Source organism: Hypanus sabinus, chromosome 12 (assembly GCF_030144855.1).
Source record: "Hypanus sabinus isolate sHypSab1 chromosome 12, sHypSab1.hap1, whole genome shotgun sequence".
Taxonomy (NCBI): Eukaryota; Metazoa; Chordata; class Chondrichthyes; order Myliobatiformes; family Dasyatidae; genus Hypanus; species Hypanus sabinus.
In genome coordinates, this window is record NC_082717.1 from 16,655,218 (window position 1) to 16,675,998 (window position 20,781).

The following is a 20,781-nucleotide window of genomic DNA, read 5'->3' on the forward strand; positions in this document are numbered from 1 at the left end:
GAATTGAACAACCTCAGGATCTCGTCACTCACTTCAGTCTCTTCGTTGTCGCTCTCACTTGAGCGCACGCGGTCCTCTTCATCACGAAGCAGTCCAGCCTTTTGAAACCCGTTGGTGATGGTGGATGTTGTGACATGGCTCCACACATTTAGGATCCACTGGCAGACTTGAATTAAAGATGCTCTTCGCATGCGTCCTGTTTTGGTAAAGGATTTCTCGCCGCTCGTCATCCAAGCCTCCCACTCAACGCGCAGCGCCACTTTAAATGCCTGGTTCACGCTGATGTCCAGTGGCTGCAAATACTTCGTGGTGCCCCCAGGAATCACAGCTGGAATTGAGTTTGTACTCTTGATGGCAGCTTTCACTGAACTTTCATTGTCAGCTGCTTAAAAATCACCATCGGTGGAAGCTTTAGTCCGGATGCTGTGCAGCTCAGAACACAAGTAAAATGCGTTCTCTCATGGCCACTTGTTTTCAGTGTGATGGACGAGTCACCTTTTTTATTAACAGTCCGAGTGAGAGGCAGGTCAAACGTCAAAGGTACTTCATCCATATTTATATCATCTGGCCCGATGGAATTCTCTGCTGTCTTTGTTTGAGTGAATGTGTGGAAGTTAGCAAGTTTTTCCTCGTGGTCGGGAGGGAGCTGCTGACACAGAGTCGTGCGTACCCTGACGGACAGGCCTTTTCGTCTCATAAATCTAAAACACCACGATGGCCCACCTCTAAAATCTTCGATTTTCATTTTGGTGGCGATTGCTTTAGCCTTCAGTCTGATCTGCACGGTGGAAACACCGCGGCCGCCTGCTCTCTGTGTGTTAACCCAGTCTTCAAGAAAGTTTTCAAGTTCGGGCCATCTGCTATGATTACCTCTGAAAGCTTTTGTCGTCTTTTTGCATTGACTCAGTTCTTCATGCTGGCGTCTCCACCGTCTCACCATCGATTCATTTATGCCAAGATTATGTGCAGCAGCTCGATTTTCTTCTTCAACCGCCAGATTGATCGCCTTTAACTTAAAAGCTGCATCATATGCTTTTCTTCGAGTGTTTTCCATGTTGATGAGGGTGAGTACAAATGACTGATTTACAATAATTTAATTGTGAAAGTGCGCTTGATTTATCGTACAATTTCATTGGACCTCTGTGAACTACTCATCAATTTTATTGGTCTACTGTTACGAGGCAAAATGTTTTTGGCGGCATGAAAAGAAAACATGCATTAGCCTCACCGTAGTATAGGCCGCAGTGTTGCCGCAGTGTTCAAAGCGTGGGAAAAAAGTAGCGGCTTATAGTCCGGAATTTACGGTACTAAACCCACACTACTCCGTAACCCTCCATTTTTCTTTCATCCATGTGCCTGACCAAGAGGCTCTTAAATACCCCTAATGTTTTAGCCTCCACCACCATCCCTGGCAACTCATTCCAGGCACTCAGAACTCTGTGTTTTAAAAAAAAAACAACTTACTCCTGATGTCTCCCCTAAACTTCCCTCCCTTAATTTTGTACATATGCCCTCTGGTGTTTGCTATTGGTGCCCTGGGAAACAGGTACTGACTACCCACCCTATCTATGCCTCTCATAATCTTGTAGACCTCTATCAAGTCCCCTCTCATTCTTCTACGCTCCAAAGAGAAAAGTTCCAGCTCTGCTAACCTTGCTTCATATGACTTGTTCTCCAAACCAGGCAACATCCTGGTAATCTCCTCTGCACCCTCTCCATAGTTTCCACATCCTTCCTATAATGAGGTGACCAGAATTGAACACAATACTCTAAGTGCGGTCTCACCAGAGATTTGTAGAGTTGCAACATGACCTCTCTACTCTTGAACTCAATCCCCCTGTTTATGAAGCCTAGTATCCCATAGGCCTTCTTAACTACCCTATCAATCTGTGCAGCGACCTTGAGGGATGTATGGATTTGAACCCCAAGGTCTCTTTGTTCATCCACACTCTTAAGTAACTGACCAGTAATCCTGTACTCAGTCTTCTGGTTTGTCCTTCCAAAATGTATCACCTCATACTTGTCCGGATTGAACTCCATCTGCCATTTTTCTGCCCAACTCTGCAGCCTGTCTATATCCTCTTGTAACCTTCGACAACCTACAGCTCCATCCACAATTCCTCCAATCTTCGTGTCATCCGCAAACTTACTCACCCATCCTTCCATCTCTGCATCCAGGTCATTTATAAAAATCACAAATAGCAAGGGTCCCAGGACAGATCCCAGTGGCACTCCACTAATGTATGATTATAGCCTACAAGTTGTACATAATGACTTCTATGCTTTTTAACTTTCACTTTTATCAGCTCTTCCACCCATCAATGAATATCTCTTTTGCTGGTCTCACTGGGCGGTGGAAATAGAGAAGCTTTTAAAGTATCTTTGCAGATCTTAAGAGCTTTTCCCTCAAGAATAGGTGGCACAATAATCTGGCAGAGTTGCTGCCTCGTGACTCCAGCAACCCAGTTTCAATCCTGACATCTGCTGTTCCTCATGCAGAGTTTGATGATGTGGGTTTCCTCCCATGTGCTTGTTCTTTCCAAGCTTTAAGTCTGTTTTTGATTTTATAATAAGGTCCTCAATGTTTATAAGGCACATCCAGCAGTTGTAAAGTATTATGGCAGATATGAGCAATGTTTCCAGAACCAATCAACTACCTGATGATTACGCAGATAGTTAGCTGTTGTAATAATATTCAAGAAGGAATCATTAATTATGGAACTGAATCTATGCAGGTTGCCTAGAGAACAATCCAATTGCTTTATTTCTCCTAACCCTTTAAATTATTTTCCCTTAGCTATCTAGTTCCTTTCTGAATTAATATTACAGGCAGAGTTCCAGATCGTTTACTTGTCTTTTTCCTCACATGCCCACAGCATTGACAATATGTTGACCAAACAATAAATTATAAATAAACGTTCATTTAAAAAGTTTATGTTTAGTTCTGTGATTGGGAAGGTGTGTCTTGAGGCATCACAATAACAGACTGCATTTGTAATACTAAGCTTAGCAAAATATTATAAATTTAGTGAATGTTTTTAAAGTTATTTGATGAGCTCAGTATGATTCAAATGAAATTGTTTTCCTGCAATCATTCACCTCTAGACTGTTGACCTACAGGTGCACTAAGCTATTAGATTAGGGTTTATACTTGATGTTTTCTGCTCATAGAAATAGTTCTTGAGAGCTAATATTCCTTGCTTTACTTATTGCTTTGGTGGACAGGAGATACTACTTCTGTACCAGCAGCCCGAGGTACCCCTCTGTATGGACAGCCTGCTTGGTGGGGTGAAGATGATGCCGATGATGAGAATTCAAGTAAACAGGAGTCCAAGCCAGTGAGCGTGAAGGCAGAAAGCAGCGCTACAGGAGATAGAAACCCAAGCAGTAAGTCTCTGGAGTATCCGCTTGTTCAACAATTACTGTGACAATTTTTTATACGCTACCGGTAAACTAGTTTGTAGCTGAACCTTATCAACACATTTGAAACATAGAATAATATAGCACAGGAGCAGACCCTTCTTCCCAGGATGTTATGCAAATGTAAATGGCTAACTAAACTAATCCCTTCTGTCGACACAATGCCTATATCCCTCTGTTCTTTGCACATTCCTGTGCCTGCCTTAAATGCTTCCATCATATTTGCCTCCAGTACACTGGCAGCTGATTCCAGGCACCTACACTCTGCATATAAGGAAGAACCTTTATCCCCCTCACCTTAAATGCATGCCCTCTAGTATTAGACATTTCAACCCTGGGAAAAAGTTGCCGGCTATCTATTCTAGCTATGATCCTTGTAGACTTCTATTCTCAGCCTCCACTGCTCCAGAGAAAACAGGCCAAATTTGACCAGTCTCTCAATATAGCACATACCCTCTTATCCAGACCATATCCTGGTAACCTCTTCCACTCCCTCTCCAAAGCCTCCACATCTTTCATGAACCGGGTGACCAGAATTCAATGCAATACTCCAGATGTGGCCTAATCAGTATTTTATAAAGCCGCAACATCAACTTCCTGACTCTTGAACTCAATGCCTTGACTAGTAAAGGCAAGCATGCCACATGCCTCTTGTCAACTTGTGCAGCCACTTTAAGGAAGCAGTGGGCTTTTAAAAAATTTTTACTTAGAGATGCAGTGCGGAACAGACCCTACCAGCCCAACGAGCTGGGCTGCCTAGCAACCCACCTAGTTACCACTAGCTTAATCACAGGACAACTTACAATGACCAGTTAACCTACTGGAATGTGGGAAGAAACCGGACCACTGAGAGAAACCCATGCTGTCCACAGGAAGAATGTATGAACTCTTTACTGACGACACTGAGTTGAACTCTGAACTCAGGAATGCCCGAGCTGTATTAGCAACGCATTAGCCATGATGCTACCATGATGCTCTTTGGGACTTGGACCCCAAGATGCCTTTGTATATCAACACTGAATAATGCTGCTGTAATTGTGTACAGCCCTTTTATATAGTCATAGAGAAGTACAGCACAGAAACAGGCTCTTCAGCTCATCTTGACCATGCCGAAACAATTTATTCCCTAAACAATGCAATATAACAACTATTTTACATAGCATTTACATTGTATTAGGTATTATAAGTAAACTAGAGATGATTTAAAGTATGTGGGAGGATGTGCGTGGGTTATTGGGATTGGGATAAAAAAAAATCGAAAGTTCTCTCACTAAGTAAGTCGGACAGGTACATCTGGTATTATTTAGTGTCAGTTAGTCAAACATTTGTCTTGGTATATAGTATATATTTTACCTTTCTATACATATAAAACATTTAAGAACATAAGTTTCAGTGCCGGGCTCGGGAATGGAATTTCCCGGGTTCGATCCAGTGACAGACCGCTCCCGAGTGCACTCTCCAATGTGCCGGGTTGATGTGGAGGATCAAAAACCCAAAACCCCCAAACCCAATAATTAAACCACTGCATTGCTTATTATTAATTTTAGCTTTCATCGGGGCAGAGCCTTTCTCACTTTATCCTTTAAAATTGTTCCAATTGGTGACCGATGTAGCCTAACGCTTTTCCAATGACCAGTGGCGTTTCACCTCTTTCCGATCGCTTTATTATTTCCACTTTATTTTCAATCGTAATTATTTTCATGAACAGAAACACTGCGGATTCAGATCAATGCCACCGGGTCCTAAGGTCCAGCGCATTGAGACAGGTTGAATAAGGGACTTGAGCATCCACGAATCTTGGTATCCGCGAGGGGTCCCGGAACCAATCCCTCGCAGATAAGGAGGGCCGACTGTAACTTGAGTCTTCCAGACCCAGCAACATCCTTGTAAATTTTCTCTGTACTCTTTCAACCTTGTTTACATATTTGCTGTGAGCAGGTGACGAAAGCTGCATGCAATACTCCAAATATGGCCTCACCAACATCTTGAACAACTTCAACATAACATTCCATCTCCTGTACTCAATGCATTGATTTATGAAGGCCAATGTGTCAAAAGCTTTTCTTAATTCCTATCTGCCTGTGACACCACTTTCAACAAATTATGGCCCTGTATTCCCAGATCCCTTTGTTCTACCACATTACTCAGTGCCCTACCTATCACTCTATAAACCTACCCTGGTTAGTCCTACCAAAGTGCAAAACCTTGCACTTGTCTGGATTAAATTTCATCTGCAATTTTTCAGCCCAGTTTTCCACCTGAATCAGATCCCTCAACAGGCCATGAGAACCTTCCTTGCTGTCCACTACACCCTTAATCTTTGTGTCATCTGCAAATTTGCCAATCTAGTTAACCACATCATCATCATTGATATAGATGACAAACAACAAAGGACCCAACACTGATCCCTGCAGCACACCACTAGTCACAGTCCTCCAGACAGAGAGGGAGGCAACCATCTACTACCACTCTCTGGTTCTCCCACAAAGCTAATATCTAATCCAATTTACTACCTCATCTTGAATGCTAAGTGACTGAACTTTCTTGACCAACCTTCAATGTGGGACCTTGTCAAGAGCCTTGCTAAGGTCCATGTCAGCAACATCCACTGCCTTGCCTTCATCCACTTTCATAGTAACTTGAAATACTCTTAAGATTGGCTTGATATTACCTACCAGGCATGAAGCCATGCTCACTATCCTTAATCAGTCCATGTCTATAGAAATACTTAAATATCTGGTCCCTAGGAATAACTTCCAATAACTTTCTAACAACTGATGTCAGACTCACCAGTCAGTAGTTTACTGGTTTATGTTTGGAGCCTTTTTTTTTTAAACAGTGGAAGAACGTTGGCTATCCTCCAATCCTCTGGTACCTCTCCTGTCACTAAGGGTGATTTAAATATCTCTGCTAAGGCCCTGGCAATTTCTACACTTGCCTCCTGTTGGGTTTGAGGGAGCACATTGTCAGGCCCAGGGGATTTATTCACCCTGATTTGCCTCAGGATAACAAACATCTCTCTCTGTAATCTACACAGGGTCCATGAAGTAAATGCTGCTTTGCCTCAGTTCTGTAGACTCTGTGACCATCTCCTGAGTAAATACAGATGCAAAAGATTTATTTCAGATCTCCTTTATCTGTTGTGGCTCCACACATGGAGTAGCAATCTGATCTTCCAGAGGATCAACTTTGTCCCTTGCAATCCATTTGCTCTTAACTTATCTGTAGAATCCCTTAGGATTCTTCTTTACTTTGTCTGCTAGAGCAACCTCATGCCTTCTTTTAGCCCTCCTGATTTATTTAAGCGTTCTTATGCATTTCTTCTACTCCATAAGTACCCCATTTGTTCCCACCTGCCTATACCTCTTATACACCCCCTTTTCTCTTAACTGGGGCCTCAATATCTCTTGAAAACCAAGGTTCGCTACGCTTGTTATCTGATCTCCTGAAGTGCCACATCTGACACATGGCTAGATTAAGCTCCATCTGCCATTTCTAGCCCATGTTGGCAACTGTTCTATATCCAGTAGTATCCTTTGGCAATCTATGCTGTCTGCAGTGCCACCGACTTTGTATCATTTGTGAACTTACCAACCTGTCTACTTTTTCATCCAATTAATTTATGTACATCACTATTAAAAGGTCAAAATCATGCTGACTGTCCCTAGTTAGGCCATGGTTTAACAAATGTTTAAAAATCCTATCCCGAAGAATCCTCTCCTATAGCTTCCCTACCATTAATGTGAGCCTAATCGGCCTGAAGTTTCCAGGATTATCTCCATTTCTGCCTTTAAACAACATTTGTTACTGTTCTTTGCCAATCCTCTGAGACCTTGCCTGAGGCGAGAGAGAACATTCTAGCTGTAGCAGGAGCTAGACAAATTGGAAGAATAAGCAAAGAAGTGATAGATGGAATACAATCTTGGGAAATGTATGATAATGCATTTTGGTATAAGAAACAATTGTGTGGACCATTATCTAAATGGAGAAGGTTCAAACATTAGATTATTTATTCTCAAATGTTTCGTATTTTTCTCCCAACTATTGTGCTAACTCTATAAAGTAAAACTTTGAAAAAGATTCCTATGAACTTTTTGCAAGTGCTAGGCTTCTGTTGGAATTTTCTACAAAACGTGGAACAATTAAGAGTACCAACCTGCCGTGTTTCAGGTTGCCATATTAACCTGTTCCATTGTTTGGTCAGCCGCTGTATAATGCAAGTATTAATTTTAAAGTATGATTCATTGCTGTGAATATATTTCAATGTATTTTCTATGTTTAGGGTAGTATTTGTATAATTTTCATAAAATCTGAAGGAAGTTGCAAATAACCACTAAAATATATGTGAGAATTATTTTTTTTACTTTCTACCTCACTTGTTCCTCATTCAAATCTTGAATGGTTTTAATCCTGTCACTTCTGATGCTCTAACAGAAGCCATAGAGTCTGAAAAGAAATTCTTTGAAAATTTATTCCAGAAATGCTATAAATTTGCTATCATGTTTAATCTGCCCTTAAGTGGTGAATTTCACCGACTTTCTGTTTTTCTCCCCCAGCAACTGCCAAGGACGTTATTAAAACTGAAGATAGCAAAAACTTACAAGATGAAGTAGTTTATCCATTTTGCAGAGAACCAAGCTATTTTGAAATTCCTACTAAAGAATTTCACCAGTCTGTCCCATCAGTGGAAAGTTCAATTCATGAAATCCCAACAAAGGATACTGAAGCTTCACGTGCAATAGTTCAAGGACATGCATCATTTACGATAGAATTTGATGACCACACTCCAGGCAAAGTAACAATCAAAGATCACGTCACTAAATTCACTCCTGAACAACGCCAGAAGTTGAGGAAGTCTCCACCAGCCACGAAAGAGCTGTCTGGACTCCAGGCTGCAATGATAGCTGCAGAAAGCAAAGTGGCTGATTGGTTGGCACAAAATGATCCACCCCGAATGAGACGGGAATCAGTGGACGAAGATTCCAAAAGCATAAAGAGTGATCTCACAATTCAGATGAGACGATTAAAAGGTAAAACGCTTGGTGGTATCAAAACAAAAGATGGCTAACATGACTTTGTTATGGGAAGATCTTGTCTGAATGACTGAACTGACTTTTGGAGGTGACAGTGCATTGATGAGAAACATGTGGTTCATGTATTCTGTGTGAACTGCAAGAAAGTCTTTGATGTTGGGGAGTAAGAGCCCATGGGATTCAAGACAGTTTTACGGATTTATTTGCAATTGATTGGCTTATAGGAGGTAGAGGATGATGGCAAGAGATTTTCTGCAGCTGGAAACCTGTGAACTATCAGATGCCACGGAGAATGGTGCTGGGCCTCTTGCTATTTGTGATATACATTCACATGATCCGGATGTAATAGTACGTGACATGATTATGTCTGCAGATGATGAGAAAATTGGTGTTATTGACAGTGAGGATGATAGTGTTCAGCCTCAGAATCATAATTGTATGTTGGTAAAATGAAAAAAGCAAAGGCAAATTGAATTTAAGTGATGGACTAAAGGAGGACTAATAAGGCAAAGCTGTACAAAACAAATAGTAGAATCCAGAGGAACAAGCACCTTAGTAAACATGGCCAAGGATCTGTGAGGGCATTGGCAAAGGTCAGTGAGATATTTACAATGGAGTACTTGTCTCCATTAGTCGCTAGTCTAGTGTGGTACAATAGTATAAAACTTTGGTTTGGCCACAGCTTGAGTATTGTATGTAGTTCTAATCTCTGTAGTTCTGAAGGACAGAGTTTGGGCTGGAGTGGATGCAGTGAAAATACACTAGGATCTTCTCTCTCTGGAATAGACCATTTCATTATAAAATGAGACTGGATCAGCTGGGCTTGATTTCCTTGTAGCTGACAAGTCTGATGGGAAAATCACATTAAGGAATACAGAATTGAAGGGCCTAGAAAAGATAGCAAATGGGAAATGTACACGTTTGAAATTAGGGGTAGGAAGTTTAAAGGGGATTTGAAGGAAACTTTCATCAGCTATAGGGTGACCAACTGCCTGAAGGAGTGATAGAGGTGGGTATTCTCAGAGAGGCAGTCTGGAGTGCTCCTCATTCAGTTTCTTTATGTATCTGAACCCGGTACCTATCCATTTGCACACCTTGCTCTACTATTACAACACATTAACCATTCTTTGACACCCTGTACCTTCCCCATTAACAACTTGCCTCCACAGCAACCCTATCTTCAACCAACAACCAAATTATAAATACTCTCTCCTCTCCACTTCCCAATGTTCACTGCAGATTAAAGTTAACTACTTTCCCCATGGTGAAGAGTCTTAGTTCTGAAGCTTTTCTCTTTCTGCAAATGCTGTCTCTTCTGTGTTGTAGCACCTAAGGTGTTTAACCACTTTGTGTTATTATTTTGGTGCATGTTAAAAATACATTTTACAAACCATTGCAGCAGTCATTGTCTGGACAGAGTCAGAGTAGTGATCATGTGGCTTTAGCTCTTCGAGGCTTCTGCAAAGAGAGAGTTCAGTCAGAGAAAGCAAAGGAAAGAAAAGCTCAATGTTAAGGATTTTTGCCTTCCCTTCTTTGTATCTGCTCAACTAGGTTGGTAGAGATGCCAGGCAAGATAGTTGAATGCTCCTCTTGTGGTTTGTGGCAAGGCAGGGAGACCTCCATTTTCTAAATGGAGAGAAAATACAAAGCACTGAGGTGCAAAGGGACTTGGGAGTTCCTGTGCAGGGTTCCTTAAAGGTTAAATTGCAGGTTGAGTCTGTTTTGAAGAAGGCAAATACAATGTCAGCATTCATTTCAAGATGACTGGAATATAAAGCAAGGATGTAATTTTAAGACTTTATGAAGCTCTGGTGAGGCTTTATTTGGAGTATTGTGAGCAGTTTGAAAAGATATTATGACACTGGAGAGGATCCAAAGGAGGTTCACGAAAATGATTCCAGAATTGAGTGACTTGTCATATGAAGAGCATTTGATGGCTTGGGCTTGTATTCGCTAGAATTCAGAAGAATGAGGGGAAGGGCCTTGATAGAGTGGCTGTGGAGAGGAGTTTCCTATGATGGAAGATTCTAACGTCAGAGGACTCAACCTCAGAATAGAGGAGCGGCCTTTTAGAATGGAGGTGAGGAATTTCTTTAGCCAGAGAGTGGTGAACCTGTGGAATTTGTTTTTATGTATATTTAAGGCAGAGGTTGATAGATTCTTGATTGGTCAGAGCATGAATGGATACAGGGAGAAGACAGACTATTGGGACTGAGAAGAAAATTGAATCAGCTAAGATGAATTGTGGAGCAGACTTAATGGGTCAATTGGCCTAATTTTGTTCCTATATTATATGGTCTTATTTAAGAATGTTAGATCTCTTCATAAAGATACCAACCAGTTTGGTACATGTATGGGTTGATGGTGAGATTCTGTTAAAATGATAAACATGAGAAAATCTGCAGATGCTGGAAATCCAAAGCAACACACACAAAATGCTGGAGGAACTCAGCAGGTCAGGCAGCATCTAGGGAAATGAATAAACAGTCGATGTTTTAGGCCGAGGACTGAAACAGAAGGGGAAACACACCAGAATAAAAGGGTGGGGGGGGGTGAGGGGAAGTAGGATAGCTGGAAAAGTTATAGGGCTGGAGAGCAAGGAATCTGATAGGAGAGGAGAGTGGACCATAGGGGAAAGGGAAGGAGGAGGAAATCCAGGGGGATGTGATTAACTGGTGAGAAGATGTAAGAGGCTAGAGTGGACAGGGAGAAGAGGGGAGGGGAATGGAGTTTTTTTTTAACACTGGAAGGAGAAATAGATGCTCATGCCATCAGTTTGGAGGCTAGCCATATGAAATATAAGGTTTTGCTCCTCTGAGGGTGGCCTCATCATGGCATAAAAGGAGGCACCTGCCCATTCAACTCCTCTCTCTCATCCACATTCAGGACCTCATACAGACCTTCCAGGTGAGGCAACACTTCAGCTGCAAATCTGCTGGGGTCATCTATTGTCTGGTGCTCCCGATGTGGCTTCCTCTACGTTGGTGAGACCCGTCATAAATTGGTAGACAGTTTCATCAAGCACTTCTGCTACCTCTGTTCCATCTGACAAAAGTGGAACTTCCTGGTGGCCAAACATTTTAACTCCAATTCCTGTTCCAACATGTCAGTCCATGCCATCCTCCTGTGCCACAATGAGGCCACCCTCAGGGTGGAGGAGCAACACCCTTATATTCCACTTGGGTGGCCTCTGATCTAATGGCATGAATATTGATTTCTCCTTCTGGTTCAAAAAAAAAGTTTTCTCCTCCCCTCCCCTCTTCTTTTCCCCACGCTGGCCCCTTGCCTCTTCTCACCTGTCTATCACCTCACTTTGGGCACCTTCCTCCTCCCCTTTCTCCTATGGTCCACTCTCCTCTCCCATCAGATTCCCTCCTCTCCACCCCTTTACCTTTCCTGCTCACCTGGCTTCACTTATCACCTTCTCGCTCTTCTCCTTCTCCTCCCCCCATTCTTTTATTCTGTTGTCCTTCCCCTCTTTTCCAGTCCTGATGAAGATTCCCACCCCGAAACATCAATTCTTCATTTCCATGGATGCTGCTTGTCCTGCTGAGTTCCTTCAGCATTTTGTGTGTGTCTGTTTTAATAATATTCTTATGTTTTAAAAATCAGATAAATGAGAAATACGTTTTTTAGCAATAATCACAGAAGATCATTTAACACAATCACATTATCTGACAAGCTCAGATTACTTTTCACACCCTCTGGTTGATTATCCAGAGGTGATATTCTATGGGTGTACCTCGACACTTTTCACAAGAATGCTTCATTCACTAGATGTGGATATTATTGATTGTACTAGCATTCATAGCCTGTCCCTAAATGTTATTAGATAGAATGACTTGAAAACCATTTTAAGTTGAGCTATCAGAGGAACAGCCTAGGTAAAGCTGGCATATTTCTGGAGGGATGTTCATGAACCAGAAAGCTTTTTATTATATTCTGCTCGCATTGTGCTCATGTGTGCTGAATGACCTGATGCTAGAATTTTAATCAGGATGATTCATATTTGAGGTAGGGTTATGTTGATGTTGGCATGAATTATAAAATTAGTTTTGAACAGAATTCCATTATGAAGTTTATTCCATTAATTTGTAATTCTGGTATTGATCAGGCTGACAATATTTGTGGAATTGTGTGATTTGGCTTCAGCACATTTTGATACTTCATATAAATGGATTCATTTTGTTGTATCAAAATGCTTCTTAGTAAAAAATTATTTAACTACTTTGTAACATCTCTGCGATTAACTGCAGCCTTGTAGTCAGTTGGGAGACTGATCTTGTACTGAATTATGAACTGCCAACAAATGAGTAATGTTGTATTTAAATCTTGGGTGGAAAATGCTGAGACAAAGTATATCACAAATGCCATCTTAATTCGAAACAGGAAGTTTTCAGGTTTTCCAGCTCCTACTTTCATAGAATAAACCAGAAATAAAATACTGTATTGTTAAGGGAAGGAAATGGAAAGACCCTAGGGCATTTAAACTAAATACAGAACTGATGAGGAATATGACTAGAGGACTGTAGCTGATGCCTCTCCATAATTCACAATGCTTCAGTGCAAAGATCAGTGAATTAGACTGAATAATAATAATGTTTAGAATAAGTAAAAGATTAATAAGGAAAGAAAAATTAAATAAAATATCAAGATGGACAGAAATACTAAAACCAGGAAGTAGTAGTAGTAGTAGTAGTAGTAGTAGTAGTAGTAGTAATCAACCGTGCATTTGATATAATCATGGCCAATCACAAAAATCCAGTCGCCTGTTAACTGCTTTCACCCCATGTGCTTTTATTTCTTCAGTCCTTAGAACGTTGTCTAACTCTTTCTAAAATACATTTAATGATTTGCTCTCAACTGTTTTCTTTTGTATTCACTGGGTAAAGAAAATCTCAACATTTTAACATCCTCATAATGTCTCCCATCCACTCCATAATGTACTGGTTAGGCACAGGAGTACATTCAGCCAGAGACTCATTCCACTGAGATGTAACACTGAGCATCATAGGAAATCATTCCTACTTGTGGCCATCAAACTTTACAACTCCTCCCTCAGAGTGTCAGACACCCTGAGCCAATAGACTGGTCCTGGACCTATTTTTTCCACTTGGCATGATTAACTTGTTATTATTTAATTATTTATCATTTTATATTGCTATATTTCTTCACTATTCTTGGTGGTGCAGCTGTAACGAAACCCAATTTCCCTCGGGATCAATAAAGTATGTCTGTCTGTCTTTAATCTCTAGTAGTCTGTTGCATATACTGTGATCTATATCTGTGGACTTCCCCACCAATGGGAACATTGTGTTGCACTATTTAAAAGAGCCCACTATTTCATGCTGAGCTTCAGCCATGTTCGCTAATTCCAGTGCCCTGCACTTGCCCTTAGTCCTTTATACCTTAGCAATTCAAGTGGAAAAAGTTTCTTACTATCTACCAGAATGAAGCCCTGTGTAACTTTTAGGCAGCAATCAAGTTCTCCCCAAAATTTATAACTAAGGAAACACAACTGACCCTATTAAGTTTTTCATCATAATGGAAATACTTCATCTCAGGTGACATATTGATTAAATAAAAAGCACAAATTGCTGGAAACATCCAACCGATAGGTAGCATCGGTGGAAAGAGGAAGAGTTGATTTTTCATACCTCTTCTGTTTCCAGCTATTGTGAAGGATCTCCAACTGTAAGATTATCACTATTTGTATTGCAGGGATGCTATCTAACCTGCTGTGTGGTTCCACGCATTTTCAATGTTTTTCTTTATTTCCAGCATATGTATTTTACACAAGGTCGTGGTGAATATCCCTTGCATTGATTCCAATGGAGTCACTGTAAATTCCATTTAAATATAGGGCAGATCATCCCACTATCTTTACGTATGCCAATTTGCCATCCCAAGAATCAGTCAAAGGTTCATTTATTATCAAAGCATGTATCCTAAAGCAACTCTGAAATTTGTTTTCTCCAGATCGCCAGAAAACAAAGAAAGACATGAAAGTTGTTTAGAGGGTAACATCAAACCCACCCCCCCATACAAAAAAGAATAGCATTCCATCATTGACCCCCAAAATCCTCCTTCCCCACCACACAAAATGGTACAGGAAGATTGACACCCCCAAAAAAACCCACCCCTGAATGAAAAACAACTAACAGAACATCAATGCCCAAACACCCTCCGCTCTCACAACAAATAGAAGAGGAATGGGCAATAAAAACACAGAATATAAAAACCGTAAGTCTGAACAAGTTCACAGACCATAGTCCAATCCATAAACGCAGAACCACGATACGATTCGACGATATCACCAACATTCATCGAAAGAAAGGGATAACACATGAGGCAGAGAGGCGTACCCACCTGCCGCAGTGAGCCACATAGTAATAAGCCGCTCACAGGCTCCTTCTCCGGCAGTGATCAAACTCGCATTTGCCTTCCACATTCGACTCGATGTCTCAATCTTCCTCCACGCTTTAATCAGCGATTAATGGACTCTTTAACCAATGAAATGGAGTTGAATAATGTCTTGTGCCCCATCTCGAAGTTCTTTGTATCAAGGCCGCCCAAATGAACGCTCGCTTCCCTGTTTCTTGGGCTTCTCTTTAACTACTTTGAGATGTCTCTCAGACTTCAGTTTCTCCTTCTCACTAGACACTAGCTAGGTATCCTGTCACTTCTAGGAAGCTATTTGGGTCTCTCTTTTTTGTTCTTTTGGTCTATTCTTCCCCATTATAAATAACCTATTTTTGACTGTAAATCACCTATATTTGTCTTAACTAATCTTTTCAGGTACGTGATGATGATTTAATGATCACTGTTTATTTTTCTTCCAACTATACTCTCATATCCTGTTTCTCCCTCTTAGTTAATCTCTTGGTCCTTCCCTTTGTTGCATTCTGGTCTTTTCCTTGGATCTAGGTGCTATCCATAATTCCCCACGTTAGCCATGTTGAACCATCTTTTCATTTTGATTTCATGCTATCATGAATGAACAATAGCTGTACATGTTTGCCATTGCTCATTCACTTTCAAAGCCATAACTAATGTTTACCAGTATACCTTGGCAACTCTTGCCAAATATTTCTGTAGTTGTTTGTATTTAAATTCAGCACCCAGCCTTTGAAATGAAATGCAGCACTCCGTCTTAATGAAGAATTATATTAAGGTCACTTTTCTGCAAGGAAACAAAAGTGCTGATTAATCCTTTTACATTACACTATGTCTAGTTTGGAATGGCGTGGTGTTAGCTGCTTCCTCAGAGTAATGGTCTGTCCAACCTAATCATAACTGTGGGGTGTCTGTATACAACTCCCACTTCGCATTTACTGCCCTTTGATATTCCTTAACTCTGTCGATACAGATTTCACAAAATTCAAGTTAATATTTTCCCTCACCCTTGCATTACTTTGCTTTTAAATAGCAAAGCTGCTTCATTTTGCCAGTTCTTAAATACCGACAATGGGAAATTCAGTTTACTGACAGTTCTCAGGGATGAAACTCTTGTGGAACACCCTGCATTGGAGGAGACAGATGAAGTGAGTGAGCAAAGACCTGACAAAGCAGAGTACAATATGTTAAAAAAAAAATTGCAAAATTATCCATCTTGTTAGGAAAAATATTCTTTAAAAAAAATTCACCTTTCCAACTGTGGTAGTTTTTCAGCATTTTCTGATTTTTAAAATTAAAAAGAAACATTGACTAAATATTTACATTAATGTTAGTTTTTGGGGGGGAGTGAGGAAGGTAGGTAGATTGAGCACAAGATGATCCCAAATTTGTGTAGTCCTGATGATGCAAGAATTCTTGTCTTGCTTATTTGGGCAATCCTGTATAAATGAAATGGATGCTGAGATGGTGGAGAAGAGAGCTTTGAGTGAATAAGTCTTATGTTCATCCATCTGTATCCCAAGTCACAAGTTCAACGTCAGGGTTTGTTCTGCAGCAGGTAAATTTGACCTAATAAAAATTAAGATTTTGGGGACTGTAAGAAGACAGTCTAAATTCCTCTTTGCAATGAGAAGCATCCTGTTTTTTTTTCCCATTTGTGTTCCTTGCTAATATTGCATGAAAAGCTAACTGAATATCAAAAGGTGTTGAATGCAGAATTTTACTCACTGCATTTCAGTCACTGGAGAACTGCATGCACTGTGCAAAACCATCTCCAGCTTTCAGAAATACTGCAATGTCAGGACACTTCACCTCCAAATTCTAGAGCTATTTATAGGAAAAAAAGAGGAATTTGAGGGTATTTCTAGTCTATTTAAAACATTTCACAAGATAGAACGAATAAACCTAGAGAATGTTCATGTCTATCAGGGCAGCAGAAGAGTAGTCAAACCCAGATCCAAAAAGATAGAGTCATTTCCCCAAACATGATAAATTGGATATTTAATATATCACTAGAGTAACACCAAGCATCAGTTTGTCATATGTGCTATTAGATACTTTATGATATCTGCAATACTCTTATTATTTTTCAATTATAGACAGACATACTATATTGATACCGAGGGAAATTGGGTTTCATTACAGCTGCACCAAGAATAGTGAAGAAATATAGCAATGTAAAACCATTAATAAATGATAATATATTAATCATGCCAAGTGGAAATAAGTGCAGGACCAGCCTATTGACTCAGGGTGTCTGACACTCCGGGGGAGGAGTTGTAAAGTTTGATGGCCACAGGCAGGAATGACTTCCTATGAAGCTCAGTGTTACATCTCGGTGGAATGAATGTACTCCTGTGCCTAACCAGTACTTTATGGATTGGATGGGAGACATTGTCCAAGATGGCATGCAACTTGGACAGCATCCTCTTTTCAGACACCACCGTCAGAGGGTCAAGTTCCACCCCCACAACATCACTGTCCTTATGAAAAAGTTTGTTGATTCTGTTGGTGTCTACTACCCTCAGCCTGCTGCCCCAGCACACAACAGCAAACATGATGGCACTGGCCACCACAGACTCGTAGAACATCCTCAGCATCATCCGGCAGTTGTTGAAGGACCTGTCTCCTCAGGAAATAGAGACGGCTCTGCCCCTTCTTGTAGACAGCCTCAGTGTTCTTTGACCAGAACACTTTTACTTAAATCTAATTGTATTTTGTGGATTTAGTTAAGCTAAACTGACTGCTAGCTTAATTATTGGTCATTCCATTTTGAAAAATAATATTTGACCTATAAAGTTTTATTTTTCTCTGCAAAGTATATCAAAAGAACTTCCATCTAAACTTTTTTTTAGACTTTCTGAACCAGCAGCCAGTGCTATTAAGTTTTAATACAAAAAATTGTACCTATTCTTGTCAAAATTCTAATACTTATGAAGTTCACAACCATCATTTTTTTGCTTCTAACCTAGTTATAAAAGAAATCACCATGCTGTTGTAAAAGCTTGTGACAACTTGTTGTGGCTTTGGTACAATTTCATTTCCAATTTCATATTTTGTAGAAATTTTCCATTGGTACTTTTATTGACTAAGTTGGCACTTAACAGGAGTCAAAGAAATAAAACAATGGGTGGACGTGCACTTCAACAATGTTTAATGGAGTTCCTTAAAGACTTTGTTATTCATTAAATATATATTTGATAAACATTATTTGTATTTGTGTTAAAGTGTCACTTTTAACAAATAATTGCAACGTAAGTAATGTATATCTTGCTATAATTTTTGTTTTCCTATTGGAATAACTGTTGTAAGTGCTCCTTTTTTTTTCTCCTTCCCAAATGAATTAGGCATTGCTTGACAACTTGTATACAGTAACAATGGTGCAGCTGGTCTCATTGGCTCCTCTATGATACAATGGGAAATCAGTTTGAGATTTGGACAATAGAAAGAACTTGAAGAATAATAGCAATTCAGTTCTGCCTGGATTACTAGCCATTTCCTAAAAGGGTTATTGTTTGGATTGTGTTGTTTGTCACCATCAGCACAGCAAATTCTGACTCTGATGTTGTATACTTGTGTGGTAATTACTCAGTGCGGTTTTGCATGGTCTTATTTCTCTTGTACATTACTTCCAGGAATTATTCTCATGGTTAACTTGTTGTTTAGGAAATAAACATGATGATGGAACACAAAGTGATACGGAAAATGGAAATGGTCAAATGCGTGCCCACAAACATGCTGCACTTGAAGATCAGTTGAGGATGTATCGTGCTGAACAACAGAGGCTTCATCTTCAGAAGACTACAACTTCAGAAAAAGCCCATGATGTCTCTTCAATGAGTCGGACTGCTTTTATGATTGAGTTCTTTGATGAAGATAACCCACGGAAGAGACGATCCTATTCTTTCACGCAGATTGCAGCAGCTGTGCCTCAGGAAGGTCCTCATCCATATCCACCTGCAAAGCCAGACCGGTCAAAAGCTGGCATGGCTGAGTCAAAGCTAGCTTCATTACCACATCAATTAAGTCCTCCTCATGCTAAATCATCACACATTATACATGACGTTCATCAAACAAGACATTTACATAAACAAAAATCTGACGAATCATCAGTTCCTTTAGTTACTGCTCAAGTACCTCTGCAAAGGAGCTCTGATAGCACTGGACAAAGACTGAACCAAAGTCAGATGGAGCAACAAACAGAAATTTCACCGTCTGCGTCAAAGGAAATTGACGATGACCAAAGTGATAAAGGAACATACACAATTGAACTTGAAACTTCCAATGCAGAGGAAGAGGAAGCTCGTAGAATGATTGACACGGTAAGCAGGCACATTATTCCCTATAGAACATTTTCTTCTGAACATTTATGTTTTGCAAGACCTGTTTTGAAAATTTCTTATAGCATCATAAATAATTGGATTTTAACAATTGGTATAAGTATGTAGCATTTTGCAACTGAATTGGGTTTCTAATTACATGAGCTCCTATTTTCCTTTGATCTCTAAAAGTATTGCAATGGGAAGCATTAGCTATAAACACAGGAGATTCTAGAAATCCAGGACAACTCATTCAAAATGCTGGAGGACTCAGTAGTTCAGAAAGCATCTGAATAAACAGTAGATGTTTTGGGCCAAGACCCTTCATTGGGACTGGGAGGGAAGGTGGAAGAAGCCAGAATAGCATTAGCTATAATACTAGTGTATGAATTCCTAAGGTAGTCTTAAATAACCAACTCCAAATAAAATGACTCTCAAATGCCACATACTAAGTGTGCAGCACAAGTTTAAAAACAGAAGCAGGGGCTTTGATTTATTCTGGGTCGAGTTGTGCTGAAGATGGCTAGTGCCTGGTGCAAATGTTACCTGCTGATGATTCAGAATGGGGGTGGGTAGGATTTTTTTTAATGGTTTTGTAGCATGCCGATAGTGATTTTTAATATAGATCATTTTGTAGAAGTTATAGTTTAGTAGAGGGAAAGAAGCAGGATTAGTGTCTTGTTGAGAAAACAGGTGTGAAAAGAAAATATTAGTAGGGGGGGTCTTAATTGTTCTTCTACCCGCAATATTGATTTCTTAGTTCACTTTACGTTCTAGAGAGTTGTGTAAACAACATGGTTGAGTAGTTATGTGGGAGCAAGAAATGGGTCTCGTACTTGAATTGGGGTTGAGGGGAAATAGAAACTAGAGAGAGATGCAAGATCAGAGCTAGGACTTGGAAGGAAACTTAATATTTTGCACTAGAGCAGGGGTGGGCAAACTTTTTGACTTGAGGGCCACAAAGGGTTCTAAAATTTGACGGGGGCCGGACCAGGAGCAGATGGACGGAGTGTTTTGGTAATACACCTCATAAGAGAAAATAAAATATCATGGGATATGTAGAAAACATGTGCTTTAATTTCAATTGAAAATGAACAAATGCATTACAACAAAATATCTGTCTTTGAAGTCCCATAGTATTTAGCTATTTATTGAAATGACTTTTAAAACACTGAAAATTAAATGAATAAAATACAGCTTTTTTTAATAGTAACAGTTATTATTTTAAAGCACTGAAAATTCTGTTATCCTTCAAGATATTATCATCATCACTCTCCTCCTGACTGTCTTTATTTCAAAAACGGTAGGAGATGCAGGTCTACTTGTCCTGCTCCTTCTTATTCAATTGTCCCCTGTGCCAAAACTCAACAACGACCCGCACAAAGACAGGATGCGGAGCGCTTTATTTGATCTGGAGCGCACTTTTTATTTTGAGAACGTACGTGCACCTGCGCACTACTCATGTCCATCACTTAACAGAAATGACATGTAACATGTAAGACTTACTGAAAAAAATATTTTCAAATGCATTTTTTACATAACACAACGAAGAAACTTATTTTTAATTTCAGTGGGAACAGTGTTGTTGGTCTCCCTTTTTAACCAGCGCATCA

General features: G+C 40.0%; 1 protein-coding gene across 6 annotated transcripts in view; it reads left to right on the forward strand.

Moving 5' to 3' along the window:
• LOC132402669 (centrosomal protein of 170 kDa-like) overlaps positions 1–20,781 on the forward strand; it is a 177,974-nt gene that overhangs the window by 66,675 nt on the left and 90,518 nt on the right. For all 6 annotated transcript variants that reach the window (XM_059985606.1, XM_059985608.1, XM_059985607.1 and 3 more), the window contains 3 exons: positions 3,226–3,387; positions 7,977–8,450; positions 18,516–19,171. In XM_059985606.1, coding sequence (XP_059841589.1) covers positions 3,226–3,387; positions 7,977–8,450; positions 18,516–19,171 — 1,292 coding nt within the window. The remainder of the gene's footprint in view (positions 1–3,225; positions 3,388–7,976; positions 8,451–18,515; positions 19,172–20,781) is intronic.